The following is a 25156-nucleotide window of genomic DNA, read 5'->3' as shown; positions in this document are numbered from 1 at the left end:
TTGCTGAACCATTTAAGGAGTTAGCTTACCCTCTTCTTGATATGTACCTTTAGCCAAGTAGATGAGGACGAGTGGGTACAAGGAATGATTTCCTGTTGTTAGTAGTGGTTTGCTGACTCTGTTTTCCTGTTTTGGTGCTCCCTTTTATGATCAGAACTTGCCTGGGTAATCTCCCTTGTTTTACTTAGGGACTTGGTTAACGTGGCTTGACCTGGGTGGAGATGATTTTTCCGTGTGGAGGGGGGGCTGCCTTGTGCATTGTAGAGTTTGCCTACTAGAGGCTAGTAAGCACACCCCTGCCCCCAACCTTTAGTTAAAACCAAAAGTGTTTTTAGACATTGCAAAGTGTCCCCTGGGGACAAAATCACCTTCAGTTGATGACTACTTTATTAGAATAAAGACGTGGTAAACTATGTTTTTAAAGGTTTGCGCTTTGTGTTTGTCTTTGGGTATTTAAAAATCCGTGCGTGTTTTAATGTCAGATTCTATAAAGACTTCTGTAAAGCTAACTATGAAGCACTTCCTAGTTTTAAAAAGAATACTACAGATCCAGCAGGTGTTTCATAAATAGTATCTTAATATATATTTTTGGTGTGAAGGAAGATGAGTAATCTGAGCACTGAGGTTTTTATGGAATAGATTTTAAGGAAGTGGGAGGAAAACATGTTTGTTTACATGTGAATATGTAATAGTAGCAATTCTGCAATAGATTTCCTCATTCAACACATTTTTGGTTATCTACTGTGTGTGTTCATTAAACTTTGCAAAACCTTTTCAAAGGCAGATTTAAAGCATGAAAAGTTGTCTTAGAATATAAACATTTAATTTTTTCTTAGAGGTACTATGGTTAGGAGCATGGCCTTTGGAAACTGAGTTCAAATCCCAGCTGTGTTCTGATCATCACTGTTTGGCTTTGGGCAAATTACTTAAAACTGTATTTCAATTTCCTTCTGTATAATGGGGATAATAGTAGTAGTATCTTCCAAGGGTTGTATTAAGCACTTAGAGCAGTACATAGCACAGTATTAAGTAAATATTAGCTGCTATTACTGTTATTATTAAGATGACATTTTATCATATGTAAGATTTCTAAATCCAATCTTCTGTCATTACTAAGGTGTAACTTTAAAAGTGAGGATATTTTACACTCGTTTTTTCCTTGCTTTCCAGATTATTGTCCCTTTGTTCTGAGTAGAGTTAGTTGCTGTCAGTGAATGCAGATAACTCCTGATTCATGACTATCTTGGTTGTTGTATAAGGATCACACGTGGAACTGTCCCACTACAAATCAGAGCTTTTCTTTCTACAGTGCCATAAATGAGGATCTTGTTAGAAATCCAGGTCAAATGATGAAAATCCATGAAGGAAAAAAAAGCTTTTCAGACATTCATAATTGGGTTGGTGCAAAAGTAATTGCGGTTTTACATTGTTGAACTTTGCCAGTTGATATTGGAGTACTTTTTTGGGGGAATACATTCTTAAATGTGGTTATATTATTCATTTTAATATGCATTTCTCACCTTTTTTTGCTAATGACTTATTACTTGCTGTTTATATTTATTTTAGACTATAGAAATGATTGTTAGACATAAAGCAAATTTGAGCAATTTTTTTATTCAAGTTCAGAATGGGTTGTAAGGCAGCGGAGACAACTCACAACATCAGCAACATGTTTGGGCCAGGAACTGCCTATGAAAGTACAGTGCAGTGGTGGTTCAAGAAGTTTTGCAAAGGAGAGCAGAGCCTTGAAGATGAGGAGCATCATGGCCAATCATCAGAAGTTGACAGTGACCAGTTGAAAGCCATCATCAAAACTGATGCTCTTAAAACTACACGAGAAGTTGCTGCAGAGCTCGTTGACCATGCTGTGGTCATTAGGCATTTGAAGCAAATTGGAAAGGTGGAAAAATTGATAAGTGGGTGCCTTGTGATCTGACCGAAAATAAGAACGTTTTTCTTTTGAAGTGTTGTCCTGTCTTACTCTACATAACAATAATGAACCGTTTCTCAATTGGATTGTGATGTGCAACAAACAGTTGATTTTATACAACAACTGGTGAAGACCAGCTCAGTGGCTGGACCGAAAAGAAGGTCCATAGCACTTCCCAAAGCCACACTTGCACCAAAAAAAAGGTCATGGTCATTGTTTGGTGGTCCCATTTAAGCCACTACAGCTTTCTGAATCCTGGCGAAATCGTATCCGAGAAGTGTGCTCAGCAAATCAATGAGATGCACCAAAAACTGCAACACCTGCAGCCAGCAGTGGTCAATAGAAAGGGCCCAATTCTCTTCCACAACAACACGCGACTGCGTGTCACACGTGACTGACACTTCCCAAGTTGAAAGAATTGGGCTACAAAGTTTTGCCTCATCCACCATATTCACCTGACCTCTTGCCGACTGACTACAACTTCTTCAAGCATCTCGACAACTTTTTGCAGGGAAGACTCTTCCACAAGCAGCAGGAGACAGAAAATGCTTTCCAGGAACTTGTCGAATCCCACAGCATGGGTTTTTTCACGCTACGAGAATAAAGAAACTTATTTCTCATTGGCGAAAATGTGTTGATTGTAATGGTTCCTATTTTGATTAATAAAGATGTGTTTGAGCCTAGTTATATTGATTTAAAATTCATGGTCTGAAACCGCGGTTACTTTTCAACCAACCTAATACACATCACACAATATAAAAGCTGTATCATCATGCTGTATGGTTTTTCTGCTTGGGTTGGTATTGACAGACTTCATAAAATATACTAGTAAAATCTGGACTGAGAAATCTTTGTTTTTCCTGTTAAATCACCCTCTTGCAAACAGTTATTTTTCATTTAAAGACTTTCACATTTAGGGCCATTCTCACAAACTTTATTGCTGATTCCGTTACTGTGAAAGGCTCCAGTTGCCTTTGAAAGGTAAGTGCTGGCAGGAGGGATAGTATTTCTATGGTAACTTTGTTTTCCCTTTTTCTTCTATTTTTTGAAGACTCAGTTAAGTGGCAGCCTCATTAGGGACTTCATAAATGGAGATATTTTTGTTCAGTACTATGAAAAGACCTCTTATTTCTAAGAGGCCATACAGAAGAGTTGCTGATTGATGGGAAAATTTGAGGATTGCATATAGATAGAAATTTCTTTGCAGATTATTTTTCTGTGGAGTATTACTTTGTTTTTTATTTTTATTTCCTGAAATGAATTTTTCCTTCATAGATAAAACTTTTCCCTGTTAAGATTAACTTCTTGTTCTATTTTAGATTCTTGATATAAATAAATGAACTTGTTTCTTCTTTCCTCTGTAAATTGAGAGCTTTGGATCATATAATTTATATCATATTGCTGAAGTCAGAAGTCCTAAGCAGACATCCAGTTATAGTGTTCACTAGCCAATTAAGTGAGGCTGAGTATTATTCACCGTCCTTTTCATATTTAGCTGTGTGAAAGAGCAGGATGCTTAATTTATAAGTAAGTTTATTATTTTTAAAATACAGGATTAAACTCAATGAAAACTGTACTTAAAGAATTGGCAGGGTTTTTTGTTCTTTTAGTCTTTTATATGAAGTATGTCACATTTAGCGTGTTAGCCAGCAATTGCTGAGATACTTTGTTTGAGGTTCTCTGTACCTGTACCTCTGTTTCTGTGATACATAGTGAGGGGTTCACAACCATTTTTCATTCTCTTTTACTTTAGAATTAATTCAAACAAGAAGATGCTCTTTCTGAGAGTGACTGGGTAATAATTTCTTTGTAAAAGAGCTGTTGTAAATCAGCTCTATCTTTATTTCTTTATAAAAGAGCTGTTACAAATTACCTATCATCTTGGCTCTTGGACATTTGGTTATTACTCAGGGTGGTAGAAGGAGAGCAGTTTGGAACCAGGCAGAAACTGGTATGTGAGGTTTTCTTTACAAAGAGAGAATAGAGGTTTAATTACTTATTATGAAAATCAATTGATTCCCATATTGGAATAGATTTTTAGGAGATTGCTGAGATTAAACCACACTCAGGCGTGCCTTTCACTACGTGTCACCTTAAGCACAGAAGACTCACTGAAGAGTACAGAGAAAGGAGAAGCAGTGCTTTCCACATTAGTGAAGACAACTCTAATAATGTTTTAGACCCTTAAGAGCTGGCTTAGTGCTTCTTCAGTTTTTGTTTCCTAGTGTTTTATAAACACTCTTTATGTCTAGGAAAGTATAAAACTAATTGTGAATATTTACTTTGTGAGTATTGAATTTATCTGAAGATTCTCAAATACATCAGGAATATCTTCAGCTCTGTACTTAAAACCCCTGCTACTAATGTCCAAAACGGGAGTTACTTTTTCTTTCAGGACAAGGAATCCACAAACAGGCAATTCTGGGCCAGGACAGCGGCTCAAGAAAAGTATTAAGAATTTAGGGACTGTCTCTTCCTGAGCCCCCATCTTGATGTGTGCCATTTAACCTCATGATATCAGGAAGATTATTTTACCTTTAAAATAATGCCTTTTACCTTTAGGCATTGTGTCCCGGTGCCAGATAGAGAAGGGTAAAAAGTTTTCTTTTGGTGTTTTCTCCCCTGGCAAGGATACTTTTCACCAGAGAGATCCATGTGCATTGCATGGGCCAGAGCATTATTACCTGGCCACCACTGGCTGTAGGGGAAGCTGGAAAGACCCAGGTGTTAGCTCTCCTGCTTCTGTTGGAGGAAGACAGATAAAAAGTGGGATATTGAGTGAGCCATCATGCAGTGTTTACCCAGTCAGAGAATTTTGCAGTTTTGGAACATGTGGACCATTTGAGGAATTATTTGGTAGTAGTGGGAGGGTGAACGTGAAAGCTTTGTTAGGCCTTAATTATGTCTTAAAAAATAATCTCCCTACCCCACCTCCATATGATCAAAGGAATTACAGAATATATAAACTATTGGAACCTTTTGTTGGAAGGCAAAAGTGAATAATTACCGTAATAAAATCTATTTAGAGTTAAACTTGCTTTCCTGGTCTCTTGTGGGTTAGAGCAAGGCTTGCACATTCTTTACTCTTGGCGTTCTCAAGTTTTCTCAGCCAAGTTGTTAAAAGGATAGTGTATTAGAAGCTAATACTTATTTTGTTCATCTGTTCACCCAGTACAACCTTTCTGCTGTGAGGACAGGATTCTGGCTCTGTGTGACAGGCGTCTTTTTTGGAGACCCTCCTTCAATAGCCCTGCTCCCAATAAAAGATAGGTAAGCCTTCTCCCAAGGGTTTTTTTTTGCCTCCCTTCAAAAAGTGCTTGTGTCATTCCCCTGCTTCTGTGCCTTCATGGTTATCAGACACGTGGAAAATCTTCAAATTTTTAAAAATTTCTATTATTACTGTACATTATAAAAAGTTTAGATTACAGTACATTGTACTGTCTGAAATTACCAGCAGCAGTTAGTTGGTTTCCCTTTTATCTGTTTCCCTTTAGTGCATCAAAAATACCTACAATACTGATGGTTCTGATTGAACCACTCACAGCATCTTCAGAAAAGGCAAGCCAGAATCTAGAAATAAATCCCAACTTGGAAACTAGCTTTTTCTTTATTCTTTTTTTTTTCTTTCATTTTTCACCTAATTTTTTTCCATACATTTTGCTGAAAGACTCAAAATCTTACTTCCTGTTAAATGCAACTGTCATGAGTACTTCCAGCATTTTTCCTGTATAATGCTACATAATGTGTTTATTGTAATTACTAAAATATTCAAAATACTTTTTAAAAGACTTAAAATAGGAGGCCAGATCTTAATTTTTAATATAATCACTTTTCGATTGCTCAGTTCAATAAATTGAGAGTGTGCTATGTGCTGTTGGGGTTACAGAAGATATTTTCTACCCAAATATCACTTGCGTGATACTTGGTACAGGATTTTAAAAGAAAGAGCATCTCTGTGTTGATGAGGGAAAGCTTTGGGAAGAGGTTGGAAGAAAACCAATTGTAATTGACTTTGGGAATAGAAAGGAAAGTTGGCCATGTGACCAAAGATGGGGCGTAGAAAGGTACTCTACACTTGTCTGTGGTTAGGTGGTTTGTCCAGAAGTAAAGCAGCTAGAGATGAAGCTAGAGCAGTATACACTGAAGCCAGACTACAGAGAACCCACGTGGTTGGGCCTTGTGTGAGTAATACAGCCTCTGGGGACAGATTTAGCATTCTCGTTTCTTCAAAATGATTGCTTATTCTACCTGAGCATTTAGCTAAGTGGAGAAAAAGAGACATGTCTTCTGTCTTCCAAGAACTGACTGTTTAGGTGGGGAGAGCTACCAGTCTTTCAGTAAGCCTCTACTGGTGCATGACGAGGACGGGCTTCCACAGTGGCTCAGCGGTAAAGAATCCTCCTGCAATGCTGGAGACCTGGTTTGACCCCTGGGTCAGGAACATCCCCTGGAGAAGAAAATGGCAACCCACTCCAGTATTCTTGCCTGAGAAATCTCACTGATAGGGGAGCCTGGTGGGCTACAGTCCATGGGGTCGTAGAAAAGTCAGACACGACCGAGCAACTGACGACAGCAAGGAGGATACTATTGAGAATCTGCCATGTGCCATGTACTTTACATCTTGAATCTTGTGTAGTCTTGACTCCATGAGAGAAGGTGGTACATTCTTATTTTTTGCTTTGGATATTAATTATCCAGCTTTCCAGAGCTGCTAGTTCATATACTTCTGTCTTCAGCTCTATATCCAAATCTGATTTTAAGCAGTAGCTTTAGGGAAGTTTAACACGGGCATATATCCACGTCTGCTGGTGTAAAGTTCAACCTGTTGATCTCTCTGATTCTGCCTGTTCTCTGTGTGTCTCCAGTAATTCATGACCTAGACCAGGAGTTGGCAAACTATGGCCTGTATGCAGATCCAGTTTCATACAGCCTAGAAGCCAAGGGTGGTTTTTCCATTTTTTTAGTATTTGTAAAAGACAAAAGAGGAAGATTGTACAACAATGACCATAAGGGACCAGCAAAAGCTAAAATATTTATTATTTGCACTTCATAGAAAAGGCTTGGTGACAGACCTAGACCATACATTTCTCTCGTTTTACGTAGTTTACAGCTAGGTGAGTAAGCTGTGGGGCTTTTAAGAAATACATAGGCCCCAGCCCCCACCCTTAATTTTTTGTTCTCTTTCTCTTAAAGTTTACAACCTATTTCGATAAGTTGTGCCAAAAGACAGATACTAAAAATCAAAAAGTTTGGCTAACTGCTATTGATAGAAAAAACGTCTTAGCTAGCAGAGTGATTCTAATGAAATAGAACCTTGGAATTAGAATAGATCTTGAAAAGTTATCTATAGTCTCCAAGGATCTTTTCCCATCTCAGTTTTCCAAATAATTACATAGCAACGGCTAAGTGGTAGTTCTAAACTTGGCAGTGGAGATCAAGAAACAAGATAGAGTCTCGGTGTTAAGCTGTTAAATCTAGTTGGCAGGAGGGGAGAGGTCAAAGCTTAGGAGGGGAAAAGTACGGGAAAATAAAGAGTTAAGAAAGTGGTTTGCTCAAGCTCGAGTATTTCTTTCTTTCTATGAGCAGGTAGGGAGCAAAGATCCAGAGAGGGAAGCCTCACGGGAGGTAACAGTTTGATCTGAGCCTTAAAGGATAAACAGGAGAGGTTGGCATAAGGAAAGAAAGGGGTTTGGAGAAAATGATACAAAATTGAATTACATGAAAGGCCCATCTTAGCATCACCAAAAAAAGATTCTAGAGAAATGATCCTGGAGCCCATACAGAGTTTGGAGGAAAGGGCCAGAGATAGTCCTAATACTGAGTTTGGTTACATTTTGTTGCCTTGCTGTATTTTCTCCCAGCACTTTTAATTCTTTGTTATTATCAGTAACATTTGTATGTGACAGTGAGTTAGATCATGGTATTGACTTGCTGCACTGGTTCAGTTCAGTAGTTTGACCTGTAGCTACTTTGGTCATCTCTATGAGCAGCTAGTGCAGTAGGAGGCACGCTGGACCTAACCAGGGTCTTGCTTCTTACTGGCTGTAAGGTATTGTTCCACTTAACTGCACAGATGTATTTTCCTCATTTATAGTAATGTCAGCTGTTTGTCATTGTGGGGTTTTTTTTTTTTTTGCTTTGTTTTTTTAGGTCATATGAGCGTGTGTATATGAAAGCAGTGCTGTACGAATGCCTTTTTCATTTTCCTTTTAATTTTTAACCACATTCTGGGTTCAGAGTACAGATAAACCAGATCCTGCAAATGATACAGATGAACATAGCCAGAAATATTGAAGTGGCTACTTTATGGCAGGTGCTCTTGTAGTTTATAAGGACAGAGCTAAATTAGATAGGTGTCTCTTCTCATGGAGATTGTCAGATAGGCCCCTAAGAAACTTGCAGTGTAGTGGGAGAACAGACATGTAAATACCTAGACTTTGAAACACATAAATACATTAAATGTTTTCTTTGGTGCCTTTTATGTATTCACTCACCTGATCTTCACAGAAGTTCTACAGATATGGCCATAGTTGGTCGAATCTGCAGTGCCTGGAAGGCATCATTTAAATGTAGATTGTAAAATGTATCCCAGTGTCTAAGATGAGTTTGGGGGTTGAATGTTAAATTTAGCCAGGTCTAGTATTATTACCTCTACTTTGCAGATGCGGAATCAGACACAGGAACGATAAGTGATTTGTCTGAGAATTCAAAATTGCTCACTGGTGAAGTCAGGACTTGAATCAGGAAGTTTGGCTCTAAAAACCTGTATTCTAATTGACTGCTTCACAAAACCTTCCATAAAGACAGAGCAAATAAATTGTAGGTCAAGTACTGTGGGGGCTGCCGATTAATCAGATTGGCCAAAAGATTTGGAGAATGTGATTGCTGAGAGAGGTTTAGACTCCTGAGGGAAATTTTCCTAAGTAGAGGAGAGGGAATGAAAGTAATGAAAACTTAAAGGTTGTGTAGAATTTAAGTGGGTGTGGTTTTTTACTTTCCTTCTCAGTTTTCCCAGGGCCTCTTTTCATTACCTCCAAAGTACTGGATGATCTTGTTTGCCTTAACTTCCAAAAATTGTCTACTGTTGCAATGTCAAGGTCTGTCTTTTTGAGATTCCCTGTTTTCCAGAGTACCTAACATCTCTTTCCTGTACCCAGTATCTTATTTTCAGGGCAGCTGAAGTGGTTTTTAGCACCTGTAAGGCTAAAGCACGTGATGTGAATTATTTGATTGCCTCTCTGCTCAAGATGAAACACATGAGTTTCTACAGAGTTTATGTTACTATTCAGCTTTCACTGTTTCCCTGTGCCAGCACTTACATTATGAAAAAGATACTTTACTGAATTCCTACCATGAGTTTGTCACATAGATTAATGGCCGCCCCCTCCAGGGTTCTTGCCTGGAGAATCCCATGGACAGAGAAGCCCAGCGGGCTGCAGTCAGTGGGGTTGCAAAGAGTCGGACATAGTTGAGTGACTGACATACTAAGGATTTTTTTTAAAACTGTAATTTTGTCATTTTAATCTCCATATGTGTGTATTTTGCTTTTATTTGATTAGCTCTGAGTTAGTGTTTAAGAAACAGGATCTGGAGTAAGATCTGTTTGAAGCTCTTTATTTTATCATGTGACTGGACAAAACCTCTCTGAGCCTTCATTTCCTCATATGTTTATAAAAAGTTATTGAGAAACTACTTTGCACTATTCTAGGAGTTAGGGATACATCAGTGAACCCAGAAAGTTCAAAAAAATCCTTGTTCTCTTGGAATTTAACCTTTTAGTTGGGAGAGACTGACAATAAATAATAGAATATTAATAGTACTTATATTTTACAGTTTTTTTCCCCCAAGAGTAAAGTCTTCTGCATATAAAGTTTTCTCTCCATAGTGTGTAAGAAATGTGAGCACCTATTATTTTTAAAGTTTGATTCTTTACCTCACCTGACTAGTCCTGTGTTGGGATAAAATTAAGTTCCTTGAATGTTACTCATCTCAGAAGTGGACAGTTAGTAATAATTTTTCACTGGTGATATTGACTAATTAAGTTCCTCTAGTATTGTTGAGGGGTGTGGACAAGTAGAGGAATGACAGTTAGTCACTCATCAATGTATGTACTTTGTTTTTATTTCCAACAGCCACCAAAAAAGACATCCAAAAGAGAAAAGCCCAAACAGAAAGCCACTCCTAAAAGTAAAAAATCTGTAAAAAGTGCTAATGTTAAGAAGGCAGATAGCAGTACCACCAAGAAGAATCAAAATAGTTCCAAAAAAGGTACGTTAGAAATGACACATTTTCAGCAACCCTAAAGATACAACTTATATGCTATAGTATGGTTTTTAAACATATATGAAAACTAGGTAAACTGTGAAGAACATTGAGGGGAGTATACCAGTTTTGTGTATTTATAATTTTTCAAAATTGACAAAAATTTCAGTGTGTGTTTTATAGGTACTGTAGAGTGGTGATCTATAATTTTTTAAATTTAGTACCTTTTCAAGAATCTGATGAATGCTTGTAGAATCTTTCCTGATCTGTCTTGAATATTAATTTACTTTTCTATGTAAGAAAAAACTTATTTTCATGTCATAAAATATCTTACTTTTAGAAAGTGAATCTGAGGATAGTTCAGATGATGAACCTTTAATTAAAAAATTGAAGAAACCTCCTACAGATGAAGAGTTAAAGGAAACAGTAAAGAAATTATTGGCCAGTGCTAACTTGGAGGAAGTCACAATGAAGCAGATTTGCAAAGAGGTAATGGACAGATACCGAGATTATTTTCCTTTTATTTGAAAAAAATCTTTCACCCATCCCTCAGGTCAAAGCTAGATTCTTACATGCTTTCATTCATTGAACAAGTATTTATAGAACTACTACATGCCAGCTGTTCTTGTAGGTGCTGGGGTACCACTTTCAGTAAAGTAGTCAAAACCTCTGCCCTATTGGAGTCATTTTATAAACAAACAGTAAAATGTATACAGTGACTGAAGTTGAAGTGATACATTCCAAACTGCATAGGAATAATCTTTTTTCCTAACCTGGAAACAATTTTTATTGATGCATCCCTAGATTATGTTAGTTTAACCAAGCAGAATCTCTTGGGCTACCTTACTTTGAGTACTACTATGATAAATGAGAAGGTTAGATTCCAGGTTAGATTCTTAGCTCAAACTTTTGTGAAATTCTTCTGATACTTCTCAGGAAATGATCTAGTCTTGAATATGATTCCATACTCTAGGTTGAGATTAGATTTTAGAATCTGGTTTCTTATGGTAAAATGAAACTAAAATTTTAAATGTACTAAAAGTGGAATATTCTTAACTTTTTAAAGATATTGATTATTGTTTTTCTTATTCATTCAACATTAGCTGAGCCTCTGCTACACATCAGGCACTGGGATAGGTGTTAGAAGTGGTATAAGGAAATGTACTTTCATCTTCTATGAATTGTAACAACTTTGGGGAGTTAGGTAATACGTTAAAATTTAAATGGCAAGTACCCTTTAACCTAGCAATTCCATTTCTAGGTCTCTATCTTAAAGACATAGTCACATCTACACAAAATGATTTCAATAATGTTCAGCCTGTCTGTAATACTGAAAAATCAGAAACAACCTAAATGGCCTTCAATAGGGAAATGTTTAAACTGTACATCTATACTTTTGGAATACTGTGTAGCAGTTCAAAAGAACATCGAAAAACCTTCCAGGTATTTGCAAGTTTTTAAAACAGGTATTTCCCTGTTATGTAAATACAGAAAGACTGTATTGCCATTGACACGTTTATATGTTTGTATATAAACTCAGTTCTAAAGATCTGGAAGAATAATAGCAAACTGATAACTGGTCTCCTCTGAGAGAAGAGACTGAAAGGAAAGTTGAAGGAAGACAAGTAGTGTTCATTTTAATGACTTTGTGAATACATTTATGTAATTCTAAGGGGATTATTAATAACATGGAGAGGTCGGGTGAGAAGATCATGAGGGTTTTTTGGACTCCGCAAATGCAGAGAGAATTGTTTGCCTAATAGCAGTTCTGCAGGATGGTAGATGCCAGGGTTATCCCTTTGACTGAGAATTAATAGGAAAGTGAATTAGTTAAAGTTTGTGTGTTAGTAATTGGAGAATGATACAAGCTGATAAAATATTTTTTAAGGTCAGGGAGGGAGAGTAGAAGCTTGTGTTCGGCTAAGGGACAGTTGTGAGAAAGGAGAAGCTGAAGGTCCCGAGCCTTGAGAGATGGGTCCCTGCAAAGGTAGAGACAGAACTGTTGATGGATCCTGTACACATGAATTGGAGGAGAAGAGGCAAGTCAGAAAGTTGAGGAAATTCAGAGTAATGCCTTCTCAACTGAGAGCAAGTGTGTGGGACACAAATAAGGGGATAAAGTTGCCGCTGGTAAGAATGCAAGGGGGACCTAATTAGAACTCCTTGGGATTTCTAGGGAGGCTGTGACGTTGAATACCACGAACTTAAAACAGGACCATTCTTTTTTTAACTTTATTCAAGTAGAGTTGATAAAAGACCATTCTTTTCAAATTTGTTACATTTTCCTGCAGAACTTAACGGTAGAAAAATTGGTAGTTAGACAAATTAAGGGTTGGAGTTTTGCAGAGAAAGAACAAAGGGCAAACCATTAGAGTAATGTAAATGATTGACCATGTTCCCAGAGGTTGGCAAAATACAGCCTGTGGGCCATTGTACCACAGCCATAGCCACTCCTTTGAGTATTGCCTATGGAAGCATTTACGCTGCAGTGGCATGGCTGAGTAGTTGTGACCAAAACTGTCATTGGAAAGCTGGAAACATTTTCTGCGGAAAAGGTTTGCTGACCTTGAATTGTACAGTAGGAGTGAAGCCAGCTAGGTGTATATGGGCAGGTCAGGACCAGGAGTCACTGTGAAACCAAGCAGCAAGTATCAGGTTGAGAAATCTAAAGGCTAAAAATTTAGGAGTGGACTCAAAGATATAACTGGATCTCAGTGATAGCTTTGGGGAAGGGATGGAGCAGTGATGTGGAGGCTGAAATTCATCAGAGTTGAAGTTGAGGAATCATAAATGCATTAGATGCTGTAACAGAAGAAATAAAAGGATACCTTTAAAAGATGACTGACAGGTAACCTACCAATATAAAGAATTTAATCCACTTAGCTAAGATCTTTCTAGATGGTTTCCTCATGCATGTATATTGTTAATTCAGCTGTACTCCTACTATATAAAACACTGAAAATATTTGCACGCTAGTTTATTTTCTGCTTTATATACACTATTATTAAAACTACTCATTTGCTGTAGAATTCTACATGGTGAATGAACCAGTGGTGGTTAGCATGTACTGTTCAAAGCTACATGTACCTCTTTGTCCATAGCACAGATTTCATTATCCAAAGAGAGTATGTTATTGGATTTTTAAATCTACTTTTGTTTTCCCTTTTCACTATAGGTATATGAAAATTATCCTGCTTATGACTTAACTGAAAGAAAAGAGTTCATAAAAACAACTGTTAAAGAGGTAACTATCCAACTTTTCCAGTTTTGATCATTTTGGACTTAATAAGACAAAAGAAATTACGTGTAAATACTACATATTTTTCAAAATATTTATGTCACTAAATATTTGTTGCTCAAAATTTCCTCAAAATAGATAGGAGAAGATAGTAATTTTCATCCCCATTTTAGAGCTTAAAAATAGAACATTAGTGACAAAACTTGGCCTCAGATGGAGATACGGGCTCAGTGTACATGGGCAGGCAGGCAGCTCCAAGGAGCTCACGTGACCACTTGAGCACACGGTCCTTCTGTCCACCAAAGGCAGGAGAAAATCAACAGTAGCTGTAGGCTTTTATTGATCCCAGCTGATTTCCCAGGGTCACAGTAGTAAGGTAGAAGTTAAAAAGTAAAGTGAGGTTTTGATTTATGTGTACCACATACTGCATTTTGGGTATGAGGAAGTGTTTTCTCTTTTGTTACAGCTGATTTCTTGAGAAAGAGGACAGAGACAGATGACCTGTGCCCATGGAGCTAAAGATCTGATTTATATACCATTATACCAGCAAAGAGAATGTATTTCCTTTTCTAAATCTTTGCAAGCGTTGTTGGTAGAACTTCCTGCTGACCTTTTTATCTTGAGTGTTAGGTGAATTGCGTTTGCTGTTTTAAATTGCATTTTTATGCAGTTTTTAGTTTAAATTTTTGCATGGCTACAGTAATTGTCCCTTGCTTTTATAGTTGTATTTTGTACATTTTGGATTTCTTTATATAAGACTATAGATTCTTGAACTGTTGTAGTTTTTAGTGTATGCGCGCAATATTAGCTTAAGTCATACTTCTAATCAAGTAGAACAGAAACTATGGTAATTGGCATTTATACATGCAGAGACTGTTGCAGTATTTAGTAGATAAAATATTTTGAATACACGTCTGTCAGTGTTAAAACCAGTGGCAGTGTGTTCATCATGTTAAAAATGTATGAGCTTCAGCTGCCCAGATGACTAAATTGGAACTTTTCTCCTGCATGTATATATATGTCAAATTGTCAGCATGACAGGAGTGACAGATGTTATTTTTGTATTTTTAAAAACGAATTTGTTGTATATAAAGTTTTTTTATTTCTTTTGTGCAGATCAATTTTTAAACTCATATAAGTAGGTATCTTTACAGTTACAAACTATGAAATGACAGTGTTCAACCAGAAGGTATGACGGAGCAGTGAAAGTCAGAATTCAGTGAAAAAAACACTGAAGCAATAGATAGTTCTCTGCTTTGCCTCGAAGTGTCATCAATTTATAGTTTTAGTGTTAACTCTGCAAGTGTCTGTAGATACATTTTATATTAAGGGTAGACCAAAATCAACACATCAAAACTTCAAAAATTGGGGGGATCTGGATCAAGTAGAAGCACATTTGGCTTCAAATAAATATACTGATTTTTTAACTGCTTTTGCCCACATAAAAAGCTGGTATTTACAGGAAACCTGGCTACCTTTATAATTATGGTTGAAAGTATCGATTATAATGCCACAAGATGATAATGTGTAGACAGTAGTGGGTATCTGACAAAGTATTTTTCAAAAGTGATGGACTTAAAATGTTAAAGAAACGTAACATACTCACAGAATCAGGGGTGTTAAATTTTGGCCAATCAGGATTCTAGGTGATCAACACATAGACCACTCCTGAATAAGACTAATTTTGTCTTTTGATTGTCTTAATGAACTTATTAATCTGAATTTTAAAACTGCTGCTTATGTGAGAATTAGGCCCTTGATGAACCATTGAGTGTTTAAAATATCTGCATCATAGTAGAGATTTATAAAAATATGTTGACTGCTAACAGGTATTTTCACAGGTTTGACTTGTTTCTTGATAAAGTTATTAAGACATTAAAGAAAGGTTGAAATAAACAACTAAATGAGACTTGAGAACTGGCCTTTGGTTTTAAATACTTGATTTGTTCCTATAAACCTTGTCAATAAAAACAATAAATCAACACCTCTGTCTCTTTGCATTTGATATCTTAACATGTATTTCAGAGTAGAGATTTTTTTTTAATGGATTCATTAGCCTTGTAGCCCATATAATTTGGAGGGCTCATTGCTGGTAATTGATCGCTTTTACTTTGAAAAAATACATTACAAAGAAATAGGGGTGGGGGGAGCTTGTGCTCTCACAAAACTAAGTTGATCAGAGTTATCTGTGATCATTCACTTGAAAAGGATACACAGTAATGCCTATGACCTGCACAGTCTAAAGAGGTTTGGAGGTTGAAGGGATTGAGTTGGTGTGTGTGAAACACTGTGGTGAAGATGTATCTGCTGAGGAGTGTGTTTTCATCACTACAGTGCACAGTGTATTTGAAAAACACGTTTTATTAAGCAGTTTTACACAATCAGCTGTTCACAGTCTGCAGTTGAAACACATATATATTCACTGCTATTAAATCTTCAGGCAGCAGTGAAAAACATACTCAAATAAGAAAAAAAAAAAAAGTACCGTGGCTCCTTAAAGAACAAAATGTTAGGTGATGTCACTTGAGACAGGAAATGAGGGTTTACCGTACTTTATTTAGGTAGGTCTCCCCTCTTGTTTGCTTATAGCACTATACAAGTTTAAGTGCCCAGAAACCAAAGTAATGATGGACTGTGAACCATTTCAACTTAAAGTGTTTTGCATTTATCACTTGACACATGCTATTTAAACATTTTAATACAGGAAACACGTGAAGCAGAATACTTCCCAATCAGTACCAATGACTTTCATTAGATAACCCTAAATATCAACCTTTTCCTGTTAACTTTGAAACCAATTTACTGCTTTTTTCTTCCTTTCAGTTGTATCATACTTCTGGGGAGGGAGGTGGGTCTAAGCTCTTGCTAAAGTTCACCATATAATCTTTGCATAAAATACAATTTCTACTTACAACCTGACTTTAAATTTTAAAAATACCTAATATTTTGAAAAGTGGTTTCAAAGTCATTTTGAGTCCTTTTTTAAGCTGACCAACATACTGAAAGAATTCTTCAAAGACTTTTTAAAACAAAAGCACTTAAGTTACCCATATTTCTAACCTGTAAACTGAACTTTCTTGGCAAGATGGGCATCCTGTAGACCCTGAAATCAGTGTGTATTTATTTGTCATGAGTGAAAGAAGGAAAAAGTAAATATTTACTATGTTCTCAGGCTTTTAAGATATGGCTTATAAAATGTGTAATATTTATCCCAGGATATTTCACATTTTTCTGCAGTTTTCCAGTGGACCTGCCTATGGAATACTGAAAACATAATTCTATAAAAAATATTCCTAGAGACTTAATCAGTTATTTTAAAAAGAGGCAGTAGGGAGAGACTTTTATTAAATTATTCTGACAAGACCCTTATGCTAGTGGTTGCCAAAGTTAAGGCTATTTAAAATGTGCCATCTGCACAAACATGGCTCTTAAGAAAAACAGCCATATTCTGCATCTAAAGTACGAAGACCACACAATCTCTTCTCCATTCTCAATGATACCACACCTGTACTGCTGAATCGAAAATTTTGCCAATGAGTGCACAGATCTAATATGTTTTATTATAAAAGATACCTGAATTTAAATTTCTTTTGAACACCTAATGGGAGGAAATACGTACAATATAAAATAGAAGTTTTATTTATCTTGGAAGAGTTTGTACTGTATCCAAAAAGGGGAGATTTCTATCTAAATTTAAGTAAAAGCTCAATATTAGAACTATATAAAAATCTTAAGGCTCATTGGCAAAGATACTGATAAATTGTCACAGACGTACATGGCTTTGTTTTTTTTTTTAATGATTCCTGCTTGACTTGGTTTTTCAATGTGTGAAAATTGGTCAGCCAAAAAAAAAGTCAGATTTCAAGGGAATCTCTTAACCATGGAAGAATCATATCCAAGGTCTTAACTGAAGGTTATATTCTGCCTTACTCTGAAATTGGAACATTTAGCACTAGTCAGACCAATGGAAAATGCTATTAAATATAAGTGCTTATAAAAGGATTCTTGTAACCCATGCTTTCAGAATGGTAAAAACTGGTTTATATTATCATACCACCTTAGAACATTCAAGTTTTGCTACCTAGAGAGGATTGTTTGATTTTATCAAAGTGAGGTCTAACCATGTTTTTCAAACCTTTCCCTTTGGGATACAGAAGAAAGCTGCGTCCAGACAAATTCTATTTAAAATGCTGCAATCTTGCTTGCTTCTCGAACACCACTCAAATATGCCCCTGTAACAGTCTGTGGGAAATGCCTGTTTGTTGCCTGTTAAAAAAAGAAATTATAATTTGAGATAATGTATAAGAAATTTAGATGACTATCAAAATATAGTATGAATTTACACTTTTCTCCCATCCTCCTAAAATGTTGCCCCTCCTGTGTGCTCACAGAACACTCGACTCACCCATCACAGCACCTGAACATTTCTGGCTTATTTCACTGTGTTTCACCAAATTCATTCTACACAGTCAGCACTCGTGTGAAGTAGTACTGTGTGACATTCATGAAGGTATTATATATGCCAGGTACTGGAGTTAAGAAGAATGAGTAAGACACAGCCCCCTCCCATCAGACAATCAGTGGTAAGTCAAACAAGCACAAGAAGTGAATCAGTTCATCCTTGTCTGGAGTTTTGCTGGATGAGTATTAACAAGAAGTTTAACAAACAGAAGGGAAAGACAAAAGGTGACTATCAACAGAGAAAACCTCACCTGCAAGGAGGTTATAGTGGGAAGAGAATAAGCAAACCAGGACAGGAAAGTTAGGCTTGGATTTACAACCATTAGGTATTTTCTGTCATTGTTAGGTATTCTTGCCTGGAAAAGTCCATGGACAGAGAAGCCTGTCATATATAGTCCATGAGGTCACGAAGAGTCGGACGTGACTGAAGTGACTGAGCCCGCATGCAACCAAGACAAAATCTGGGATGTGATTATGGGAGAAGAGTAGCTAAAATGTAGTCAAGTAGGTCATAGAAAAGGGAATATAAGAAAGATGAAGTTCCATGTGAATTTAGGTTACATGTCACCCAAACTGGTAGCTGGCATGAAATGGAAAAACATCCCGGTGCCACAGACTTTTAAAGTGGGAGGATGATCAGGAGGTCGGGGGGAACACCATTACTTGGGAAAAGAGTAGCAGAGTAATAGAAACCTCAAAAGAAATGGGTTAAGAAGTAGTCGCTTCAGTCATGTCTGACTGTTCAAGCTCCTCTGTCCATGGGATTCTCTAGGCAAGAATAATGGAGTGGGTGCCATGCCCTCCTCCAGGGTATCTTTCTGACAAGGAATTGAACTCAGGTGTCCTGCATTGCAGGCAAATTCTTTACCACTGAACCACTGGGGAAGCCCTTTTATAAGAAGATGAGGTAGTAACCAGAGAAGACTCTTGAGAGTCCCTTGGACTGTAAGGAGATCCAACCAGTCCATCCTGAAGGAAATCAGTCCTGAATATTCATTGAAAGGACTGATGCCGAACATGAAACTCCAATACTTTGGCCACCTGATGTGAAGAACTGACTCACTGTAAAAGACCCTGATGTTGGGAAAGATTGCAGGCAGGAAAGGGGACGACAGAGGATGAGATGCTTGGATGGACTGACTTAGTGGACTTGAGTTTAAGTAAACTCTGGGAGTTGGTGATGGACAAGGAAGCTTGGTGTGCTGCAGGCCATGGGGTTGCAAAGAGTTGGACACAACTGAGCAACTCAACTGAGGTAGCAATTGTATCAAAGCAGCAAAGAAAAGCCAAAACTTCTAAAGCCTGTTCATGGCCCTTTGGCCCTATTAGGGCCATCTTTTGGAAGCAGTTGACACTTGTGGCCTGGAATGCAACCATTATGTTCTGTTCCTACAAAGTTGGTGCTTTATAGCCCAAAGAGGAAATCAAAGTCAGCTGGTTTTAAAATGATACTCTTTTGTAATAATTCAAAAACCCTGAAAATATTAAAAAACACTATTTTAGATGAATCGAGGAGACCAGTATAATCCTAAACGGTATTAGGGTATGAAGACAGATGAAAAGAGTGCTGAGAATTTACTCTATTTTGATGAACTACAGAGAGGTGGGGGGTGGGGAACAGCAAAAGCAAACTAATTCAACCCCAGAAATCTGTTTTTGTTGTTGTTTATCATAATTTTAAAAAATACTGAAAAGAGGGTTCTAGGAAGTATGAACCCCAACCCTGCAAAGTGGTAAGGAGGAATCCTGGGAGGACAGATCTGCAGGAGTCCCCAAGATAAACTACAGCAAAGAGAAGATGTCAGGAAAGGGGGTTCCAAGGAAGGGAACCTACAGGCTGTCCACAAAGTGGGGAGGCTTGCAACTTCCCTGGTGGTCCAGTGGTTAGGATTTTGCAACTCAGTGTTTCCACTGCAGGGGGCATGAGCTGGCTCCCTGGTTGGGGAATTAAGATTCCCAGGCATGGCTCAACAACAACAGAAAAAAGTGGGGAGGCTTAAGAAGTGGTATAAAAAGAGTTATGAAGAAGGAAATGGCAACCCACTCCGGTATTCTTGCCTGGAGAATTCCATAGACAAGAGGAGCCTGATGGGCTGCTGTCCATGGGGTTGCACAGAGTCAGACATGACTGAAGCAACTTAACATGCATGCATGCACTGGAGAAGGAAATGGCAACCCACTCCAGTGTTCTTGCCTGGAGAATCCCAGGGACGGGGGAGCTTGGTGGGCGGCTGTCTCTGGGGTTGCAGAGAGTCAGACACAACTGAAGCGACTCAGCAGCAGCATAAAAAGAGTTAAGCTAACGGAAGAAGAGGCTACTATGACTGAAGAGGAAACAGCTGTGTAAGAAAAGAATCGGCGGTGGCCTTCCTGGCTCAGCAGTAAGCAACCACATCACATAAGCACTGACACTAATTTAAAATTAAATTGTGAAGTAAACAGGGAAGAGATGAAACAGGCTAAGTCTTTAACCTGACAGGAAGTCTGGAGGTAATGTCTTGTCTTCTTAAATCCAAAGACAACAATGTAAAAATCTTAAGACATGAAGTAAACTCCAGAAGAAAACAGCAAAAAGAGTTAAAAATGGCTGCTCGGGGAATTTGAGGAGGATATTGTCAGGGTACCTGCCGTCGTTGCCACAAGACTTGAAGGTATTTGACGTTGCTTTTAAACTCTGAACGCAGACCAGTTCAGCTAAAAGCAAGTGATCCAAATGAAAGCAGTCAGGGTCAGAGTGACGAAACCCACCTCGCCAGCAAAAAAGACGGTTCCTTGTATTTCCTCAGCAAGGATGTCGTAGGCCTCCCCGCTGCCCCCCGTCTTCACGAAGCTGTAGGCCATCTGGATCCAGGGGTCCGTGCTCCAGCGGGTGACAAAGTACTTGGTGGGATCTGGGACCTCCTGTGTCAAGCAGAAGGGATCGGAAGGGACTTGGACTGGTTGCAACCCAACCGTTCTAAAATTACAGCCCTCCCTCCATCCGGAAAGTGAGTTAATCCCTGTGGCATTCTGGGACAGCAGTTCCCATATGACCCTCCTGCCCGCCTGTTGCTCTGCCCAAGCCTCCGTATCTGTGTCTCTTCCTTTGTCACTGCCCCGTCTTTCTGACTTTGCCCAACACCCACATGTCTCCTTACTTCAACACCTTGTCCTTCTGCCAGAGACAATTTCCCCACCTACCAGGGGTCATCACCAAAGGCTCAGAGTCCAGGCATTCCTCTTCCCTGGGGCTTCCCTGGAGGCTCAGACAGTAAAGAATCTGCCTACCAATGCAGGAGACCCAGGTTCGGTCCCTGGGTTGGGAAGATCCCCTGAAGGAGGGCATGGCAGCCCACTCCAGTATTCTTGCCTGGAGAAATCCATGGACAGAGGAGCCTGGCGGGCTACAGTCCATGGGGTCGCCAAGAGTCGGACATGACTGAGCGACTAACACACACACATTCCCCTTCTCATCACCTGGAACACGCTGGACCAGAGGAGGAGAGGGACGGGCAGGGTCTGAGGACCTCTGACTGGAATTCTCAACAGGCTTCTCCACAGAACAGCTACACCGGTCATGTTTCAGATAATTCTGTAGGCTGACCCCTGCCAAGCGCCACCATGAAACAGATTTCTGTGCAAACTGTGTGCTAAGTTCCAAATAACTGATTTGAAAACGAATGAGACAAAAGTCCCAGGCGAGGGACTATTTTGAGAGAGACTTGCACCATGTAAAATAAGCAGTACCCCGAGGGCCCCCCTCTTTCTAATGTACGTTATGTTCTGCGTCATTTCTCTTCTTTCTACTTCTGCTCCTTTATCGGGAAAGGATATACATCGTGCCATTTATAAATCTCCAGAGACGGTGAGATTTAGTAAACTGGAGAGTAGAAAGTACCTTGAGCTTCTTGGAGAAAAGGGAAAGAGACTAGCAGTGGGGGGGGTGCAAGAAAATTCTGGCCAAGGTCCCTTTGAATGGAAAACTGTCAAAGCTTGCGAGGTTTGGGAACAGGATACCCAAATAGAGGATCTGTGGAAAATGCTGAGTCTTCCCTCTTGAGGAGAGAAAGGGGGTGTGCATGAGATGAGGAAAAAAAGGAAGAGAATGTAAAAGGAGGAATGGGGTACTATTGTGAGCCTCACTGTGTCCCCCTACTCAAATTCAGATGATGAAACCCTAACCCGCAGGACCTCAGAAAGCAACTCTATTGGAGATAGGACTTTGATGAGGTCATTCAGGTGGGCCTTAATCCAGGATGCCAAGTGCCCTTCTAAGAAGAGAGGATTTGAACACAGACAACATGGACAGAGGCGAGACCACGCAAGGACACGGGGGAAGCAGCCTTCTGTGAGCCAAGGCGGGAGGCCTCAGGAGAAACCAACTTCCCCTCCCCAACCCCTCAATCTGGTGTCTAGCCTCCTTAATTGTGAGACAATGAATTTTTGCTGCTTGGACTACCCAGTCTGGGGCAGTCTGTCATGGTGGCCCGAGTAAACTAATGCCTAAGAGGAAAGTTGGGGCCTCCCTGGTGACTCAGATAGATGGTAAAGAACCTGCCTGCAATGTGGGAGACTCAGGTTCAATCCCGGGGTCAGGAAGATCCCCTGGAGGAGGGCACAGCAACCCATTCCATGGACAGAGGAGCCTAGCAGGCTACAGTCCATGGGGTCGCAAAGGGTTGGACACAGCCAAGCAATTAACACTTGGATATTAAAAGAGAGAGAGGAAGACTGTGGCCCATGGCCCTGAGCCCCTTCGTGCTCGGTAGGAACAGACTTGCTTTGGGTCCGTGCCACTCTGAAGAGCACGGGAAGTCAGTGGCAAGCGTGTTTTTCTCTTTTCAAAGGGCGTGTGTCTGACCTGCTCCTTGAAGAGCTCACGCAGGGTGGCCATGCACTGCTGCAGCACCTGCTTGTCCTCCAGGCTCCTGACGGCCGCCACCGCCTCTCCCGCAATCACCGACATCAGCACGCTGTGCTGCTTCTGGACACGTGACGGGAAAAGCACTTTACAGGCCGGGCTTTGAGGACCCAAGTCTCCAGATGCTCGGGTCTAAGCACTGGGTTGGCCAAAAAGTTCATTCGGGTGTTACCATCTGGTCTCGTGCAAAAACCCAAATGACCTTTTGGCCCTCATCCTCACAAGTCACAGATCATCATTTCCTACTGTCCTGTGGCCCGGGCCACCCACCTTCATTTATGCATTTTATTGTTCCCTGCTGGAAAAACTCCAGAAGTCACCTACATATCAAACCCCCGGATTCTCTTGGCTTTTCCCTTCTAAGAACTTTTAGAAGAAATGGAATGTGACTGAGAAGGGAACTCTGCACATAAAATAATGGGGGGAAAAAACCCCTTCTTGAATAGTAAGGACATTCTGCTCTTGGCTCCCATGTGGAACTTTTGAAGATAGTGTCTTGGGACAAACGGGCCCGAGGAAAAACAACTGTGAAGCTTTGGCAGGACATCAGCACAACCATCACGTTCAAGCCCAGGTGGTCCTGGGTCCTCCCCCAACCAATCACGTCCAGTGAATCCCAGATCCGCCCTCATGTGGGCCAATCATACCTGCCCCTCTCCCCTCCAGAGGACCCTTGGGGAGTATATTTCAAGTACCATTCATTACTGTGCTATCACCAACTCTCCCTAAGAGGAATTCGGAAGAATTCTTCCACTTCCATGGCAATGAATTCATTTACCAGGGACCAACATTAGTCCTTTAAGAAAATATGAGAGATACAGGGGCTCCTTTCCTATAGGAAAACATGCCCTGCAAGTGTCCCCCCAGCATACAAACAGACATCCAGAGTGTCCACAATGTCCATTAGCTCCTGGGCTTGACATGGGGGTAATTACCAAATCAAATTCTAAACTGTTAACAAGGGAATTCAAGCCACGTTCTAACACCCATGACTTTACCTGGGGATCCATGTCATAGAACACGGCAAAAAGCCCTCGCTTGCTGGCACTAGGAGGAACGTGACCAAAAAAGTCGGCCCCTTGAACTTTACTGTCCCAAAACCTATAAGGAAATTGCAAGGCAATCTGGAAAGCAAGCAAGAGAAAGGTGGTTATTAAGAGTTCACTGAAATCAAAAGTGTGGCAATCGCTAAGAAGCCACCCATAGCTCTTAAATACTTGTTAAAAAAAAAAAAAAAAGATGTTCCAAAAAACTCAAACATACTCCCTTTCCATTCTTCTATCCTTTGTTCTCTCTGTGAACATGTTTTTTAATGCTATTCAGTCCTGTCCTCCCACGGATAATGGTGGGACCCACTGACAACCTCTAGGCTAATCCGAAGATGCAGAGCACTGCTGAGACTTAGTCTTGAAGCTTATGTTCAGGAGATAAAAGTCTTACTACTCATAAGTCTGCTGGTACCTACTGCAGCACTGGCAGATTCTGCTAATACAGTTTTTCAAGGCAAAGAAAGTAGAAACACTCTCCTCATTGGGGCTAATCAGTGAAGGGTATGAGGGGTTCCCTGGTAGCTCAGTTGGTAAAGAATCTGCCTGCAGTGCAAGAGACCCAGATTTCATCTCTGGGTCAGGAAGAACCCCTGGAGAAGGAAATGGCAACCCACTCCAGTATTCTTGCCTGGAGAATCCCATGGACAGAGGAGTCTGGTAGGCTATAGTCCATGGGGGTGGCAAGAGTCAGACATGACTTAGCGACTAAACTACTATTACTACTACTACTAGTGAAGGGTAGATATGGAAAGCAGGACAAAAAAAAAAGAATTGCCTATTTATATACCCAGTTCAAACCCTGAATAATGAAAAGTCTTTCTCCTGAATCAAAGCTTGCAGAGCTCCGTCCGCTCTGCTCTTTTTGTTTTGATGATATCCTTCTGTACTCTTCAGGAACAATTACTCAAAGGAAAAGGAAGTCTTCGAATGTGATGTGGATTCAAAAATCACCTATTTCCCAATACCAGAAGTTTGGGGATCCCTGTCATCTGATACTCATCTCTCCAGTTTCCAGGCTTACGTAATTCAGTCACCTTTTCAATGATGCCTGCTCCTAAGCTGTTGATGGCCTTCATCTTCTTGTCTGACAACGGTGGGTTAAACTGAATGGCACCTTTCTGCAGTAAAGCCAGTGGTACAGTGACTAACACCTGTGGGAGATAATGAACCATTTACAGTCTGTCAAGTGTTTATCAATGTACCCTGTTGGGCTGGAAATCTTTCACTTATACGCTGGGTAACGTCCAATTGAAACTGTGTGATGCGTGCTGACTACTAAAAGTATCTGCTTTCGTCATGTCAGAGCAGGCTTTTTG

General features: G+C 39.6%; 2 protein-coding genes across 6 annotated transcripts in view; one reads left to right on the top strand and one right to left on the bottom strand.

Moving 5' to 3' along the window:
* The window catches only part of DEK (DEK proto-oncogene), a 31802-nt gene extending 16388 nt beyond the window's left edge, over window positions 1–15414 (top strand). For 2 of the 3 annotated variants that reach the window (XM_070361359.1, XM_070361360.1), the window contains exons 8-11: window positions 10063–10198; window positions 10533–10681; window positions 13368–13436; window positions 13897–15414. In XM_070361359.1, coding sequence (XP_070217460.1) covers window positions 10063–10198; window positions 10533–10681; window positions 13368–13436; window positions 13897–13908 — 366 coding nt within the window. In that variant the 3' untranslated portion in view covers window positions 13909–15414. Of the gene's footprint in view, window positions 1–1621; window positions 10199–10532; window positions 10682–13367; window positions 13437–13896 lie in introns of those variants that run through there. The other variant, XM_070361361.1, reaches the window with a different exon arrangement.
* A 1796-nt stretch (window positions 15415–17210) lies between these two features.
* Window positions 17211–25156, bottom strand: part of KDM1B (lysine demethylase 1B) — a 42135-nt gene continuing 34189 nt past the window's right edge. For all 3 annotated transcript variants that reach the window (XM_070360728.1, XM_070360726.1, XM_070360727.1), the window contains 5 exons: window positions 24875–24991; window positions 23790–23915; window positions 22732–22854; window positions 20640–20792; window positions 17211–17696 (listed from right to left, as the gene is read on the bottom strand). In XM_070360728.1, the coding sequence (XP_070216829.1) occupies window positions 17613–17696; window positions 20640–20792; window positions 22732–22854; window positions 23790–23915; window positions 24875–24991 (603 nt within the window). In that variant the 3' untranslated portion in view covers window positions 17211–17612. The remainder of the gene's footprint in view (window positions 17697–20639; window positions 20793–22731; window positions 22855–23789; window positions 23916–24874; window positions 24992–25156) is intronic.

Source organism: Bos mutus, chromosome 23 (assembly GCF_027580195.1).
Source record: "Bos mutus isolate GX-2022 chromosome 23, NWIPB_WYAK_1.1, whole genome shotgun sequence".
Classification (NCBI taxonomy): domain Eukaryota; kingdom Metazoa; phylum Chordata; class Mammalia; order Artiodactyla; family Bovidae; genus Bos; species Bos mutus.
This window is presented reverse-complemented; position numbering and strand designations above follow the sequence as displayed.